The 18,515-nt window shown below is 43.6% G+C and overlaps 1 protein-coding gene across 2 annotated transcripts in view; it reads right to left on the reverse strand.

Moving 5' to 3' along the window:
- The window catches only part of LOC142580062 (transient receptor potential cation channel subfamily M member-like 2), a 240,765-nt gene that overhangs the window by 7,754 nt on the left and 214,496 nt on the right, over positions 1–18,515 (reverse strand). The window contains exons 26-29 of one of the 2 annotated variants that reach the window (XM_075690828.1): positions 17,100–17,193; positions 14,332–14,427; positions 13,621–13,788; positions 1,393–7,427 (exon numbers count right to left, since the gene is read on the reverse strand). In XM_075690828.1, coding sequence (XP_075546943.1) covers positions 7,317–7,427; positions 13,621–13,788; positions 14,332–14,427; positions 17,100–17,193 — 469 coding nt within the window. In that variant the 3' untranslated portion in view covers positions 1,393–7,316. Of the gene's footprint in view, positions 1–1,392; positions 7,428–13,620; positions 13,789–14,331; positions 14,428–17,099; positions 17,194–18,515 lie in introns of those variants that run through there. The other variant, XM_075690827.1, reaches the window with a different exon arrangement.

Below are 18,515 nucleotides of genomic sequence, written 5' to 3' on the forward strand. Positions count from 1 at the left end.
TACAGCAAAAGAAAACTTGTTTTAGGAGAAAATTGCTTGAATAAGTACTTCCCACAATTAGGTAAATTAGTAAGATTTTTTTCAGCAGAATCAGAGATGGTCGAAAAAACACCTAGTACACTTAAGATGGAATGACCCATATATATATATATATACACTCTAAAAAAAAAGTTCACACCCTTTGGGGTGTATATCTGCCACACAGCAATAATCATCATCTGCCTTGCTTGCGTTTCCTTTCTTGAAAACGCCACGCCCGCTACTTTCCTGGCGGCAATGCTATGTCATGCTGATAATGCGCATGCCGTTCGTTACTGGGAAGTACCGGGCTCACAGCGTTAAAGAAAGGTAATGCGGACAAGGCAGATGATGTTTATTGTTGTGTGGCAAGACATGACTCAAAGGGTGTAAACTTTCCTTAGAGAGTATATATTTTGCACCGACACTGTTCCCTTCTTCATTCTCTGCAAGGCAAACAGGATGGCGTGAAGCTCCACAGTCTTAATCGGCGGCTGCTCTTTGTGCTGAAACACGGCGAATGTCACTGCCAAAAGCCTAAAGACACGTGCGTGTGACACCGGTGAATACAGTGCCCTCTGTATCGCCTGTTCTTCCAGCAAGAGCAGCCCATTGAGATGGGTATTGAATTAGGATGGCGATTTGGGCGAGCTGGTCCAAGTTCGTTCCGTGAATGTAGCGCATTGTATCGAAGCGCAGCAAGAGAGGCACGTTGCTAGTGGGAAAAAAGTACAAACACAACGATGTCCTTGCGTTGGTGGTGGGTCACTTGTTGGCGACCTCTGCACAAGACGTTACACCTTCATCTATTGTTTATGGAAAGAAATGTGATCGTTACAAGAACTGTTTTTAACTGAAATGACTTTAACAGGAACTTACTTAATTCTTTACGTATATGGAGGTGCTAACTTCAGCATCCAATCATGATACTATTTAAATTAAAAATCGGTTTTTAAGTTCGTAGCCTATACCAGTCAGCATTAGAACTGACTTGAACAGTGATCTCTGAGCTGTCTTCAGGTCTACGATGAAAGGCTAACGGTACCAAGATAGACTCAATTGGTCGTAGAGCGCCCGTTGCATTTGTGTTCCTGTGTCCATGCTGAGATTTGCATTCTGCATGGCCTCTGCGCATGCCCTGTGTTGGCCAGTGGCACCTTGTGCATCAGGCTTGTGTGCGCCTTTTGGTCGGTTGGTCTCGCTGTCATATGGAAGAACGTCTGTCTGCAAACTGTCACGCATGTCCCATCTGCGAAACTTGCACACGAAATCTGGGCTAATTAAAATGGCAACTTGCCCTTGCACTCCAGCATGACTTACTCATGCCGAAATGTGAAAACACAAACTATAACAAATTAGCATTTCAACCATGTCTTCAAGTTTCTTGCTTGTTTATTAAAAATGTAAACATGCAAGTGATAACAAGCACAATGTGTGTGTATATGACAAAACGGAAAAAAAGATGAATAGCCATGTAAAGCAAATGCGTGAAAAGTGAACAAAAAGAACTAGATCAACAAAGGTGATGAACACCATTTTGCACTCGGGCAGTTAAACGTGTCAAAAATCTCCCACAGCTCTTCAATCACACAGTACTTAAGTAATCAAGCCATGGCTTCGCTATTCTGCTCATATAAAACAATGAAAGGTCGTTTGGCTGCGAGAAAACGAGTCAGATCTTTGCGTTCACATTATACACAAAATGTAGCTTCCATACATGCCATAAAAAATTCCTACCAGACAGTAACGCACACAGTACTTTTGACAAAAACTGCAAAATTGCTTCATCGTCATCTGCTATTGATTTAAAACATGCAAAAACAACAAGGGAATATCACTGCAGTGAAAATTTCACACAAATTACCACCACTTTTTTCTCCCTTCAAGTTTTATGCACAGAATAGTCTATGAGTCAGGATCTAGAAAAATTCTGGTCCTGGCAGTTGTTTTCCAGAGCTTAAATATCCTTATTTCTCTCCCCCTATTCCCCTTCGAGGCACATTCTGCCCACAGGACACAGACCACACTTAAAACCACCAAGGACATATATGGAGGGAATATTAACACCATCACTTGCATAATACAGTGTATAACAAAACAACAAACTGTGATAATATTGTGATGAAAGACTGCAAACCACTGCAATGACAAAACATACCATTCAATATGACAAAAAATTAGCGTGCAGCAGCAACTACATATTCCCAGAAATTACATAATTCTGATCATACAAATTTCTAGGAACCTCAAAAAATAATTGATCTGAAATTTGTATTTTCTTTAACAAGCTGATATCATAGCCCAGAAGTGAAGATTGTGTACGTTGAATGGTTCTCATGATTATTTTCCATTGAAGTCCTTGATGCATATCTATCTTTCCTCAATGCATACAACTCGTGCTTATTTCTTGATGTACCTAAGCTTTGCCGGTGCTCACTCACTACACACTACAGTCAGCAATTTTTAGGTATACTGGCCTCTGCTAGAATCATGAAATACCATATACTGTATTCACAACTGTACGTCATAGCTGTACTCTCTAGAGTTCCGACAAATCTCGCAGCACCTCAACAATAAGTAGGCATCCACAACTACATATCCAGCATTCTAGTCAGAACACATTGTACTCATGCAATCTAGTCTGAACACCTTCGAAATACGTATCACCCTGCAATTCAGATTCACCCCATCATATATCATCTACATTCAACTGCAATGGCCATTATTCGGTTGAAAATTGATGCCTGCAGGAGCACTCAAAGCCAACACTAGCATTTTCGAGTTGTATATGGATAACACTACGTTAAAAAATTCTGGGACTTCTAGTCTTGGGAATGGGTAAGCACACTTAAGAAATATTCATTCATGCTGAATATTTTGGCATAAAGACAAAAGTGACAGTTTTCTGCAAAGTATCTTTAGCTTTGTTTTTCTTTGTTCGTTATTTTTGAGAACAGATCTAGCCTGTAAATCCTAATGCGCCTTACACATGAATGCACTAAATGGGTTACTTCTAAATAAACCGAACCAGTTGCCATACAACAAACAGTTCATTCCTTTGGTGCAGGTCACGTTGCATACAGAAAAACGCTATCCTGACACACAAACCAATAAATGTGATCGCTGTAGTTCCAAATGCGGGGCAAGCATGTTTTAGTGATGTGAAGTATTGCATGAAATGGTTAAAAGTACCGTACATATGAATTGAAACACAGAAAAAAAAATTAATCTTTGGCATCGTGCCTTCATAACAATTCAAGCGTGCCACGATACTATAGCATTCTGCATCAGCAACCTGAGTGTGCAAAATGTGAAAGACTGATCGGCATTATGTGTTTTTGCAAGTAAACAGTGCTCACCTACCTTCGATCAGCTGGGACTTCTGATACCGCCCCAAACGCTTTCGAGACAGAACTATTACAAATGTTCCAGATATATGTGCACAACTTTCAGGAGCTGTACATCAGACAGTAAACCTCTGCTAAGCCACAGGCTGATGACATGTCTAGTGGCATGCCTAATGACATCAATGTCAAAAAGTTCTGGGCAAACAACACCACAAGCCCAAAGTGCTGTCATCATACGTTGCAGGCAAGCTTCGTCAGCTCGATGCGTCGACGCACTTCTTACACTCTACCAACTCTACCACCAACTCTACTTCTTTCACTTCCCTTCTGTCAGTATTGGTTTATTAGTGCCTTGCATCCTGTCTCGTGCACTGTGGCACAGACCACATTGGGTGCTCATGAGCTACTGTTGCTCTTAGCGCTTGTGGTTTTCCAGCTAAAAATATTAGTAAAGATGCTGTCGTGAAGATGTTGGCTAGAAGGCAACTTTTCAAAGGGAAAGGTACCAGGTTCGGTAGCAGTGCCTTTATATAGAGCTCTTCTCACATTTTGTTTTATCACCATCATATTACATGATCATGATACATGATACCAATTTGTTTTTAGAGACAAGACACGCCTGGACAGCCAAATAAGCATCATACGCAACACGACGGTGATGACTGTTGCAGACACTTGTGGATGAACAGCTTTGGCGGGAAGTACAGGTGTGAAAATGTGATGCATGACGTGCAAATGTAGCATCTTGTTAGCCAATTAGCTTCCCAAACTATACGTGGGAATGTGGTTTGACACGCATTTCTGCTGCTTTGAGAGTGGCATGACGGATTCTAACAGCACCCAGCACAATAAACATATATAGCAGTATTGCGGAAACAAAAAAATTTGATCACTACAGCACTTTGTTTCAGTTAAGATTACTTTTATGGGGAGTGATGTCATGCCGACGCCCTGTGTCTCAGCAGTACCGTTGAATCGTGTGACAGAACAGGTAGCTGCATTCGGGTGCTGCACTGGGGCAACAGTGCAGTGTCTGTGGTGCAGGTGCAGTGTTTCCAGCTCAGTTAATTTATTTTACATCTTAATATGACAATAAATTTGAGGCAACTGCTTAAAAAGCGCTCTTTTGAGACCAACTGAATGTAATCTGCTATCTCCATGCGCTGGAAACACAAAGGGCAGGCATTATAGGGAGCCATTAAAAATAAGCATTAGTTTGACTGGTAGAACATACATTAAAGGCTTTGGAATAATTGCTGCCATTTACTCAGGAGAGAAAGGCCAACTGAAATTCTGGGCCTGATGAAGTCCCATCTGGTCGGGGAAGATCATAATAGTTATAGACAAACTGCTGATCCAAGGTAATGTTAAGACATTTCGGTTCCTTATTCTAACAAATGTCTTCTACTTAGGTAATTTCCTCTCACTCGGTGCTGTTTCTGCGACTGTCTATTGAGAAACATTAATGCCAAATTTTCCTTATCCAACGTTGTGTCTGTGATGTCATTAAGATGTCAGAGAGCTGGTGTATTTGCATACTTTTCAGTGTAAAATGATCCTGTTCTATTAAAAAAAATTAACCAGTTATCAGAACCCATACAATAAAGTGCGATGTCATGACAAGATGACGCGGGCGCATCTATGTGGTGTCACCAGAGGCATTTTTGTTCGCCCTTCCTTCCTGGCTTGCCAATTGTTTCTGCTCAGAACAATGTCCACCCGGTTTGCATTCTGGGAATGTACCTTACATACCCACGTTGCTTGCTTTCCTATCACCTGTCTTACATTCTTTTCTTTTTCCTGCAAAAATTGTGCATCTTAAAGATATGCTTTATTCCACAGCTAGGGCTATGAGGTGAGTGGCAGTGTCACAAAGATGTCCAAGTTTATAACATTGTGAATGCACTCCTGTGCATTCTAATTTTAGCAACGGGACTGGACATGCCAGACACACAGAGGGTCAGGGCCAAAGTGCCCTTCAAATATACCTCATCCCCAGATAGTATTTATTTTTGCATAATCCAATTAAAGCAGTGATAATGTGATCATGACAGTATTTCCCAGTTTGCACAGAAAGAAATCATGTATAAAATCTTCTTCTTTACAGCTTAAGAAAGAAGCAGGGACAATGAGAGGGTCGACCCTTTGATAATATTAAGATAACAAAAAGGAAAGCAATGACTAATGACAAAGTTATGCAAATAACAACACAAGAGAAGCTCCAAGTGATAAATTTCCAACGGGACAGTCCAGTCCAAAAAGGCAATGCCACAGTGAAAAACAATTAGTGAAGCATCACTATGGCAGTGATAATTCAGCTGTTTGCAAAATTAAAAAGTGAAACTTTGATGACCGGAAGAGCTACATACAAGAGCAATTGCAACTAAGCAATTGCAATGTCATCACAAATAAGTGCGATGTAGCTATGCCATTATCATATTGTTTTCATTGTTGCCCTCTGCTTTTACTTTCTCTGGAAGTATGAAGTAGCACAGCATTTTTTGCTACCTGTGAATGTCCCTTCTCCAAAGGATGACACAACACCACTACCTACTTTTCGTTGTGTCTTCAAAAAATTCTAAACTATGTGCACCTTTTCACGAGATCACACATGCGTAATTTTGCTTACTTGGTTCAGACATTTCAGAAGCGTAATAAGTGTTTGGTTGCCTTCGAATCTTCCTCACTTCACCATAGACTTGAAGAGCTTGATACCCAGCTGGATTAAGCTAAAATTTTCTGCAACATTTCGCTTGGCGATGAATGTGTCCTTGGCATGCGGACAATCTAAGAAAATAATTTCACAGCCTTCAAGCAGTGTTCAATCCCCATGAGCAGCTATCAAGGCGTATTACGATACAGCACAAGACAAAAGGGACACAGAGAGATGGAGATAAAGTGAAGGCTGAGGCTTTTTTTCGTTTCCAACTGTTGCTCACTATGACACAGCACATATTTCTAACCAATGATATTCCCAAGCCATCAACAATGTAACACAAGGTGTCACTCCCAAAATGTGCACATGTAAAACTCAATTCGTAACACGTCTTTGTAGAAAAAGCAAGAAGAAACATAAAAGCTATAGACAGCTAAGTACATGTTTTGAAGTTTTACCACAGTGGTAATCCTACCAACACAATAACAACATAAACCTGAGGCATTGGACAAGATGTCAACACATGTTGTGAACAAATGCTCACTGCATGACACACGTATGCAAATATACACTTCTATGGAAGCAATGGTTGTGTAAGACTCACAAATGCTAAAAAAATAACAGAGGGCATTACTGTCACACAATAAGCATATGCTGATCTCAGCACATGTCTATGCCCAAAATGTAGGATGAAAATATGTTAATATTGATTATTATCACCTATCTACACGCTCTGGTCCTCTATAAATTATGAATACGTAGCAAGCCTAGACTATACAAAATAGAAAAGTTTGGAGCACACTAAGCAGAAGATGCAACACTGCACATTTTCCAGCACATGCAAATCTGTGTGCTCACATTCAAGTTGCAGCAGCATTAGCATCGCTTAAAGTGCATATCACATGTGTAAATAGATGTGCAGCAAATGGCTTGTCATACAGCAATGCTATACTATTCTGTACCGAAATTATACCTCAATGCCTCAGTGCAAACGTAAAACAATAACAAGAAACGTATCACATTAAGTTACAGCACAAGAGCGGGGCACGTCCTTGAGCACACCTGTCAAAAGATATAACAGGCATTAAATATTCCTCCAAGCAAACAAAGCACACCCAACAATGCATGGCATCATTGCAGAGCTTGCCTATCTAACATATGAGAAAAAGTTGTCGCAGTGTAGAACACGAGCGCAAGAAGAGACCCACAGGGTCGTTCGTACAGGTAGTAATGATCAAAGCCAGGAGTCATAGTCCTCAAGGTCAGGCACCGGGACGCTAGTGACAGCAGTCAGGTTAAATGATGCTTGCCTGAAGAGACTTGGCCACTTCATGCAGCAGGACTGACTGCCCGAGTGGCAGCTTTGTAAACAGATCCTCCGTGACAAGCCGCCATAGCAGGTGGTTCTAAAACAAGGACAAAAGAATGGAGTCTTTTCTACAAGCTCTTTAGTTTCAACAAAAAGAAGCATGTCACAGCTGCCTTACTGCAGTGCCATCACAACTTTCACTGCCCAGCAGGGCTCAATCAGGCAGCCCATGGGCTCCCTCACACACATCCTTTTCATGCAATTCCTTTGCCACGTAGTATCAGTGCCAAGGGGCCATTTTGACACTTTACGCATCACAGCAGAGAATTTCAAGAGTAGCCTAAAGCTCTAGTACAAGAATGCATGCCATTAGAAAAGGAAACATAGCAAGAAAGAAAAGTGTTTGGTTATAAAGTGTGAAGCATTTCGAGTTAATGACTTTATAGTTTTGTGGCAAATTGTTTCCCTATTTAGGGGAAAAAAAGGAAGTTTTATTAAATCAGCAAGTCCCATAGTTATTGCCAGGTAGGTCCGTACTTGTATTGCCCATCATAGGGGCTTATCTTGAAACATGGTGTCTAAAGTCCACAATGCAAAGGCGCAATGCAACTTCCCATTCGCTAAATTTTACTGTGCAGAAACACTCACCCAACTCAATCCATGGATGTTTACATTAATCCCTTGCAGATCCCTAGCAAAAAGTGACAATATCATTTTCTACTGGTCCAATAGAGCTATTCTATGGTTTCTATAGGTAACTTATTGCAACTCTGGGTTTTATTTTAATTCTGTTGGTACCAATAGGGTCCAAAAGGTGACGTCTATTTGTTGCCTGTAGTACCAATAGACTTTGGATTGATGCCAACAGGTGGCAGCTATTTATCATTTATAGGATCAATAGACTTGTATTGGCACAAATAGCGTCTGATAGGTGACAACTATTTGTTGCCTTTAGGACCAATAGGCTCGTGTTAGTACCAAGAGGGTGAAGTGAGCAGAAGCTATGTGTTTCCCGTTGAACTGATAGAGGTTCTAAACATAAGAATGATGGAGCTGGATATGCACCTAGCATCGCAATTTCCCAAATTCTTCATTGTGCCACTGGGAAGAACATGCGACGCATACTATAGAGAGGTGTTTGTTACAGAACTCGCATGCTGAGAATGTAGCAGTTTCGTATGCGATCAACTTGTTGTGCCGGCACAGCCCACGTATGCGCAGTTGCATCACTAGCGTTTCAATAACGCGACTCTGCTTTGCCAAGTTGCTCTATATAATTATTACATGAGTGCAACAGGGTTACGAAACTGTGCCTGACTGTGCGCTCATCAGTGCTTCATCGTCATGACAGGTATAGTGCACAGAGATGGGCAGCGCACATTCAACGAGCGCTGGCAGTAGTTGCTCCTCAGTCTTTCGAAGTTTTTTCCCTGTGTTGTTTGCTGTTATTTGTGCGTCCATTCGCACTTGTTGTCTGTAGTCCATAACCATATAGGAGTGCCACTTTGGCTCCCGTATGGCGAATATACAATGTGACTATAAAATGGGCTGGACAAACACAGTCACTGACATGCTTTCTCATGTGCCAGTTTGTTCTGAAGCCCTCGTAGAACCCGAACAAATCTTGACGGTAACCACAGCACACGTGAGCAGCAATTCACGCTGGGGCACGCTAATCATCAACCGGGAATTTCTTCCAGCACAGTGGGACGATGGGTTTCGCCACAAAGTGTCCACAAAGCTGGCAGAATGTGACCAGTAGACACAGCCAGTGGCGTTGCAACCGACTGCTACACACTCACAAAGGGAGGCCTGCTGTTGCGCTACATCCCTCAGGCAGACATTGAAACAGATGACTCCAAGTTTCGTGTTGTGGTACCCCAAAGCTACGTAAGTCCATCAGGCTACCATGACAGTGCAATAGCTGGCCATTCCTCGGGACCAAAAACTTGTGAGAAAATGTGTCGTCCACTTACATGGCCTGGAATGAAGCAAAATGTATTCCACTACACTCGTTCATTTCAAGTCTACCTGAAAACTGAGCCACGCAGTGGGCTTTCATACGGCACCATAAGTCCATTCAGAGCACCTCACCATGGCAGATTGTAACATGTGGCGTCATGGGCCCCTTCCCCATGAGCCCACACCATAACCAGTTCTTGTTTGTAGTGACAGACAACTTTACGAAGTGGTTCAAATTGTTTTCCTTGCACAGGTTGACTTCACAGAAAGTATGGGAATGCCTCCATGAAACATTTGACAAATTTGGTTTCCCAGTGCAGCTGATCATGGACAATGCAACATAATTCACCAGCAAGGTCTTTGCGAAGTGCTGCAAGAACATGGGACTTTGTCACACCTGTGTACCACATCTGTGTACCATCCTCAAGCCAACATCATGGAAAGGGTGAACCGCAATCTGAAGTCGATGCTGGTCGCACACACAGTTCGGCACAAGGACCGGGACTTGAAACTTCCTGAGATGGCTTCCACTGGCCATCTCCACTGGCCATCTCCATTTGCTTCACCCCTGCACTGCTGAACTTAGGCAAAGAGTTGCGGTATCCACAGGAAAATCTAACAGAATGTTCTAACACATAGAGCTTGTCTTGTGCGAAATTTGCGGGTGACCTTCAGAGGCAGCTGGCAGATGCCATTGAGCAGGCTCGACAACACCTTGATGTCACCTTGATGGCCAGCATAATAAGCATCAGTGCAACTTCAACTTTGAGGTTGGTGATCTAGTTCGGAAAAGGATGCATCCTGCTAGTGATGCCTCAAGAGCTTTTGCCGCAGCACTAGCTTCCAGGTGAGAAGGACCATACATTGTGAGTAGCTAATTGGGTCTGTTATACATGCTAGCACAGCGTGATAATGGGAACAGTACGGTCCCGTTCACATTTAAGACCTGTAGGACTGTTTTTTTTCTTTTTTTTGCCTGACATTCCTAGCTTTTGCAGGCACTGGCTCCAGCTGATTGCAGCATCAAGTCATCCGATGTCGACGTCGGCAGCCGTGCATTGGTACAACCTCAGACCACGGCAGAAAGACCATCCGTGGCACCATTGACAATGGCAATGCCATCGTGTTGCTACATGTTATTGAACTTCCTGAATATGTTGGATGCCACTCGATTCTATAAACATGTGCACCATACTATCATGCATTTGCAGGAATCATGGTGCCACCACAACAGCAATCGCAGAGGAGGGCTGCAGACTACGAGCACAACAACGGGGTCCCATGCCTTGGACATCACACTTGGACTATGCAGCGAGCTCGATGGCCAAGACAACAGAGGGCATCTGCGACCACCTGGACTTGCCTGACGGCAACAGGACATACAGTAGCGTGGTCCTCGTGCCTCAAATGGCAGGCTAAACAGCCTCTCATCGAATACAGAAACCGCATAACGAAGTCCCGGTGCCTTTCTGCGGGCAGATCATGACTGACAGGCACCCAACTGTGCCGCCATGCAACCAGCAACCATATCTTTCTGCTTTTTTTTTATGTAAGGGGAGAAATATGGGATGCCGCCCATGGGTGCCTGGCACACCGGCTATCAATATTGGCGCATGCGCACTGAGACATGCATCTGTATAAAAGGCGAGGCCTGCGCGCCTCAAGGGTTGTTGTCTGGCTGGCTGTGCAGCACTCGAGTTGCATAAGTAAACGCTTTTGTTCGAATTGAGGACTCATGTCTGTCTTTCTGCACGGCTGAGGATGGGTACAGAAAGTGAACTGCACAAGTGTCAGTGTCACTCACATCGAACTCGAGATAGAGCCCACATGACTATAGGCCTAATGACTGTGACGGCGTTGCCCGCAAAAGCGTAAAATGCACTCCGACTGACCATCACATGCGCCTTCTCTGTGCTCACTGCCTTATCTACTACTACAAAAGTTCACCTATGTTTTGATAGACAATATGTTGATGTGACGTCAACGAACATAGACGGGGTGCGCTGACATATAAGCAGCAATACTTCGGAGTGTGCTACTGATAGTTTTTGTAGCTCAAAGCAGCTGTCTGTGTTTCATTTATTTTCTTTCTGCTGTCTCTGTGGACCCATCCGAAGCTGTTTCAAACTTGCATAAGTTGTTACTAACCTAATTAGGCCACAGTCCAGCGTAATTCTGAACTTAGCTTCATTTCTATGCGTGCCTATAAGTGATTCTTCAGTAGCTGTTTTATCATTTTGTCGCACATTTAAGGTAAGCGCCATCCTTCAGAGTGCAAATAAAGTACTCTAACCTTTATCGTGGTGTTTTTCCTATCACACTATAGCATGCATGGTGCGTGCCCACTTTACGATGCAGCTATTGGGCTAGCAAGTTGAGAGCCAAGTGAACCAATACATCTATACAACTAATACACATAAAGACCGATATGCCTATAGGACTAATGTACCTATAGGTCAAATACAGTAAAACCTCGTTATAAGTTTTGGAGAAAAATGGGTGAAAGACCTTACCAACCACAAAAACGTATGATCCAAAGTCACTAAAAAATCTGACAGGCTCAACTGTAGCTGACACCTACATAATGCGAAGCATTGCGCCAATCGTTGCAGCACGAGATGCTGTTGCATTGTTGCGTTGAGCTGGTCGGGCCCTACAGGCCCAAGATGCACATTGTCATCTTTGCGGCTTCCACATGCTTACATTTTCACTTCTCAAATTGGGCCTAGATCAGCAGCTTCTCCGAGCGGGGCATTTTAGTGGGAAGTTTTGAGGTTCCCACTTGACAACAATCATTGCAGCCCAAGAAGCCAATGCGCCTCTAGATGGTGGGGCGTGAGTGACTGGAGACGCGCTTTGTTTTCCTATTGTGTAGTGTTTCAAGACCACTATGGGAAACAAAAAAGATGCAGTTTCGGCCGAAAGGCAAAGCATCAATTGCGATAGCGAAATAGCAGACAGCCATACGAAGTAAGGATAGTACTTTTATCAGCTGTATCAACTTGTAAACATTCGCTTGCTAACTGAAATAAGAAGCATGGTGTCAGTGGGCACAACAAACACGAACACATCATACTCGATGGCTGCGGACACTCACTGTCAAAACGCTGGCGTAAGGAGATGTGGCAGCAGCAGCGAGCGAAGTGACATTCATGCTATCTACCACTTCAACACGAAGAGAGCTTCAAAGACACACAGCACACACAAAGCTACAACCCGCCGACGTACCTTGACTCTGCCCCCAACGCAGATTGCTCTCAAAATACGGCGGCGCGACCACGCACAGCTGCCACATGTGCAATAGCACCCAGACAGAAAGCCGCTCCCCCTCCCTCCCCTCCCCCTGGTGCCTTGCAACATTGGGTGCCTCACGCACTTCTTTGCATTTGTCCCTTTTGTGCGGGCGACATTGAGCCACTGATTGTCAGCTCCCCTCGCACACTTCCACTTGCACATACAGCATAGGGCAAGCGGCGACAGTGTTATCGTCCTAGGATTTCACACGGAACCTTACGGAGACGCCCACGCCCGCACGACGTGGACGCGTCGTGTGGGCGCGTGTTACAAGCTGTGTTACAAGCATCAGCATATGAATAGGGTAAACTTCTAACGCATCAGTGTAAACGTGGCTAATATCGTTGCCGCTCAAGATTTGTTGCGTGCCCACGAGCACAGACAAGAAGAATCTAAAGGCGACTTTTTTGTTGTTGTTTACCGCAACCATTATATGGCCTACAAATAATAAAGCCAAGGCAAGTTTGGTTGTAGCTTTTTTTTTCATGGAAGTGCTCAAAGTGGTGAAAGGAATGAAATCGGGCATCTGCTTAAGAATGTTTCGTGCATGCAGACCACTTGGTATGTCTTGAAGAATCGTTCGCGTAGCATTCAACAGATGGTAAGCGGGATCACCTTTACCTAGACTTGGCACACGACATATCGCTGTGGCGAGTTCGGGGTGCGATCATTAAACGGGAAAGGAAAAAAATCGACTTTTGACAACAAATTCGGTTGCGATCATTATGCAAGTAAATACGGTATTACTGGCTACATTTAGGAAGGGCTCCATGTGGTCTATGTGCGGCCAGCAAGCTTCTATTGTCGTCAGTTGGCTTATTTCGAAGCTCCGCTTGCCTCAAAATATTTTTCCAGTTTTTACAGCTTCTAGTAAATGGAGGTTTACTGCATTTTCAAAACCTACCATAATGGAAATATGTAAGCATTACTTCCAGCACATCCTGACAAAAGAAGAACAGTGCATGCCCCGATGCCGCCTGTCATGCTGGCAGTTCACATGAAAGAAAATGACACAGTGCAATGTAGGTTCATACCTGCATCTTGTCCTGCAGGTTCTCTGTGCCATCGTAGTGGATGTTCCACAGCTCAATCTCGCGCCAGCAGTGATCTGTATTCATGGGGTCGTCCATGTAGCCACGCTGCCTGCACTCGACCATCGGCTCGTCTGTGCCTTCTTCTTCCACGTGGGAGCTCCGGAAAAACTGAAACGTTATGCGGAACACCACGGTTCAAATCATTCTATGTCAGTATCACAGCAAGTGCTCTGATAATTCCCAGGGTATTCTACCAAATTCTGTGCTGGCCAAAACTTCTGGCAGCATAACAGAGCAGCACACTTTTAAACCTCCATGGCTAACCCACCACAAAACTTAAGCATAAGTAAGGTATCGCGTAATCGTCAGTATGTCTTAAAGCAAGCATTTACTTCATGCGTGACTTTTCTTATTTAAATTTGCACACCATGCACATCATATATTTATTCTTGATTCATTAGGTGCGTGTTTTCCTAAATACATGGCATTATACATGAAACTGTCACCATTGCTCCTATGTATCACGATTCAATGTATAAGATAGTACTATGTACATACTTGCATGTACATCAAGCAGTCACAAAAGATTGTGTTTGAAAGAAAGTGACATTATTTATACAGGCAGGTCTTGAACAAGACATTTGATTCTCCAAACCGGCAACCAAGGCTCTTCGAAGCCTCGCGGTGGAAGAATGAGTGAACTCCCCTCACCTCCTTAATGTCATCTTCAGTCTCGCACTTGAGCACTGTCTCTGGCTTGAACAGCAGCTTCAGTGTCTCATATTTTCCCTCTCCAGGTACGAAGTCCTGAAAGTGGCATCACCATGCCGCTCTTAGATATCGTGTAAAGCTAAAACTGTGAACACAAATTGCCAAATACTTCTCTTGTTGTTCGTCCACTCAAGCAACTGACGTACAATTTGCCATGTGTGAGACAGAATTTGTTGGCCTACCCGCCGTGGTTGCTCAGTGGCTATGGTGTTGGGCTGCTGAGCACAAGGTCGCGGGATCGAATCCCGGCCACGGCGACCGCATTTCGATAGGGGCGAAATGCGAAAACACCCATGTACTTAGATTTAGGTGCACGTTAAAGAACCCCGGGTGGTCGAAATTTCCGGAGTCCTCCACTACGCCGTGCCTCATAATCAGAAAGTGGTTTTGGCACGTAAAACCCCATAATTTTAGTTTGTTGGCCTACAACACTATCTCTGCACGCTGACTTACGCTTGGATATCGAACGTACCTGAAAACAGACACACAGGCATTATGCTAAAATTGGCGCACAACGTCAATACAGTTAAACCTGGATATAATGAAGTCGGTAAAATCTGCCATTTGCTTCGTTATACTGAAATTTCGTTGTATTGAAATTTGACCTTCCATGCAAATAAGTACAGTCGCCGATCGATTTTTCTTACATGGAAATTGGCTGCTGAATATCCTGTACTATCGGGCAATCAAAAAAAAGTAAACTTGAATGAGGAAGCAATCCACATTAATATACTTGGGAGTCAGCGATGAATGATACTGTTTCATGCAACGTACGTCGACGATATCTTCACATCGGCGGTACAAATTAAGCAAAGCCAGAACCGCTTTCACCTGCACTCCGCTTCCTCGGCTGACACCGTCGCCTGCTGGGAGCGAATGCTTCGTCTGCCTCTCGCTCTAACGAGTCACCGCAACTCAAGATTGCGCATCCTATAATACTAAATGCGTAGGAAGACAGCTTACAAGGTGCCACGCCCACTCTTTGCACACGAGGCAGATTACCTCTGACGCAGGGCACATGGCTGCATATATGCTCAGCCGCGCATACAGTCAAGTGCAGCCACGGCCGAGACAGGCGCCGGAAATCGAGACACACGCAAACTCCCCCTCCCCCATTTCACTCCCACTCCTCGCGCGCGCTTGATCACGTTACCGCGAGCTTGTTCCCCTCCCCCTCTTTGCTCTTGCTTGTGCAAGAAGGTGACACTCGTTAAGCCACCATCTTTCTTGTCTCATCCTCCCATACTTTACTCTCACCTAATCTTTTAGCACTTTATACGGAACACGATGCGGCTCCAGTTCGGCGGTCGTTCTTGTTGCACAGCGCGTGATTTGAGAGGTGCGCTTCCAAGAAGCCACTTGTAGTTCAATAATTTGACCATCTGCATCCGCGGAACTTTGCAGTTATTGTCTCGGCATTTCTTTGCTGCAGCAGTGAAATTTCATTATATTGAAATCGCATACAAATACACTTCGTGATATTGAGGTTCTAAATACCTGGTGTTCTATGGACATGAGGTTATGAAAAGCTAAATTTGCTTATTATGAAATTCATTAAATCGAGGTTTAACTGTATATAGCTGCAGCAGAGCTACCTAAGGAATGTTCCAGGAAACAGTAACAGTTAAAAAGTTCACTTTATTCCCATGCAGCGCATGCAGCTATGAAGTAGACTGACTTTTACACTTGTCTGCATGATGTACACAGCTCACTTCACGTGCGCACACGCTGCGGCAAGGGTTTACCTAATTCCATCTTGACTTTCATGTCCCGAAAACTATTGCAGGCACCTGTACGACTTCCGTGGCAAATGAAAACAACATCCAGTGACAGAGGTTTTTATATAGGTGGAGATGCAAAGCAATAAGGCTTCAGAAAAAGGGAAGCTTTTGATAAATACTAAATGTAAAAAAGAAAGCTGCTGGTAGCTGTAGCATAAGGAAGCCATTCAGTTCACAACTAATGATCAACAAGGGATATTGAAAGTGCTCAGTGCTCTGGCAACTGCATATTTCTAACAAGAGTTTCATGTCACATGAGGAATTTATGCTGCACACCCAAACAAATCTGCCTCTTTAGTGTCATGCACAGCATTCCAATGCTCGCAACGCTAGACTCTAGTATTCTGCAAAGAGCAAGCAATGCGAGCTGCCTAACTTATTTACTGCATAACTTATTTTTACTGTTCCATCAATTGAATGGAATGGGCGTGACACACTGATTAGAATAAATGGCTCCCAGTCAAAAGCCATGAGTTTAAGCCCTGTCAAAAAACAATGATTTTTTTTTCTTTTTCTTTTTTTGCTCAGTAGTATTTTGTAGTAACACACCAATCAAATGAGCAAAAGCATTGTGTGAAGACCTATTTATTATCCCTAAAGTGGTCGTCGGCCATAAAGGGCTCAAAAAGCCTGCAGGGCTCTTGTAGACAGCACATGTGGCTCTCCTGAGTGCTCACCTTTTCCCCCTGTATTCTACCTTTGCCCCAGTAAGCTAGCTCCTTTTCTGGCAAGTCACTACAGTGGAAGCCTGCAAGATGGAGAAATATTCCTTTTCCTAGCTCCCCTTATGCCAAAAATCTTGCAGTGATATATATACACCGCGATAGCTGATGCAAGTCTGAGACCGCTCTTCCAGAGAAGGCTTTGTACTGAGCCATGTATGTATTAAGGTGGGGGCATTGCAAGGCACGGTGACGAAGCACTCACCCCTGGAAGGCTGAAGTGGTCAGTCCGGAAGACGCGCATAAGGACCACCTCAAGGCCCCTGCCCCCAATCAGGTGCACCTTGGCCCTCTGCCACCTGCATCATCGATTCACACGGGGATACAAAAACCTGGCCGTGAGCATAATTGACACCGCATCAAGAGCTCGTTTCAACACTCAGACTCCTAGCACATCAAAGCTGCAGGTTGAAATTTAGAACTCAGCTGGAATATGACTTTTACGTAATAGTTTTGTGGAAACCCGCAAGGTGGAGAGAAGTAATTATTAAAGGAAAAATCAGACATCCACCCATCCGTAGCAATTGCTACAAAGGAAACCCAAATGGATTCCTTGAAAGAATACCTCGCAGTTGAAGAAAAATTTGTCCTGGTCGGGGACTCGAACGCGGGACCACCGCCTTTCCAGGCAGCCACTCTACCATCTGAGCTGACCAGGCGGCTAGCAGATGGTAGAGCGAAGTCGAATTTGTCAACAACTCGAAGCAAAGGCAAGAGCTTGACGTAATAGTGTTGCGGAAACCCGCAAGGTGGAGAGAAGTAATTATTAAAGAGAAAATCAGACATCCACCCGTTCGTAGCAATTGCTACAAACAAATTGCTACAACAATTACTTTATAGAAATGTCTACAAACGAGTGGATGTCTGATTTTCCCTTTAATAATCAGCTGGAATAGTGCAACTAAAACAAGGACACACAGAGGAACGAATATCACTGAAACAGGTGCTGTTCAGCCCTTGTTCAATGATATTTGTTTCTCTGTGTGTCCCTGTTTTAGTCGCGCTGTTCCAGCTCAGTTCTAAAGATAAACCAACTAGCCATCACCAAGATGTTACTAACTAAAATTTAGGTTAGGTTAGGCTAGGATCTATTGATAGCATTTGCTAGCCTTAATTCATTTAACACAGAAGCATTTCTTTCGCAAGACTTTCCAGCATTTCAATGAAATATATGAGACAAAGCTGAGATCATCAATGGAAAATACACTGCGAAAACATTTACCTGGATAATGAAGAAACCTCCAGGTAAAATGCTGCAACATCATTTACCTAATTATAAAATTTAAGAATCGAGAAAATGGACAATCCATAATACAGAAAGTCTGGCGCTCTTAGGTAGCATCCGTATTAAGCATTACTTGACTTATTCCGTAATTTAAAGAATGCACCAACAAAAAAGATATGTGCACAGGTCAATATAGACTGCTTCTAGAGTTCATGAATGCGACAAATGCAGTTGTGCCAGATCATACAAGTACAGACAAACATGCTACGTGTAACATGTAAAAAATGGAAAACACCCGCCCCTTCAAGACGCATACCAAGAGTCAGCCCTACATATAGGGTGTCTCAGTGAACACTTTCAAAAATTCTTGTTGCCCATGGCAAATAGCGAGATTCT

This window comes from Dermacentor variabilis, chromosome 4 (genome assembly GCF_050947875.1).
Source record: "Dermacentor variabilis isolate Ectoservices chromosome 4, ASM5094787v1, whole genome shotgun sequence".
Taxonomy (NCBI): Eukaryota; Metazoa; Arthropoda; class Arachnida; order Ixodida; family Ixodidae; genus Dermacentor; species Dermacentor variabilis.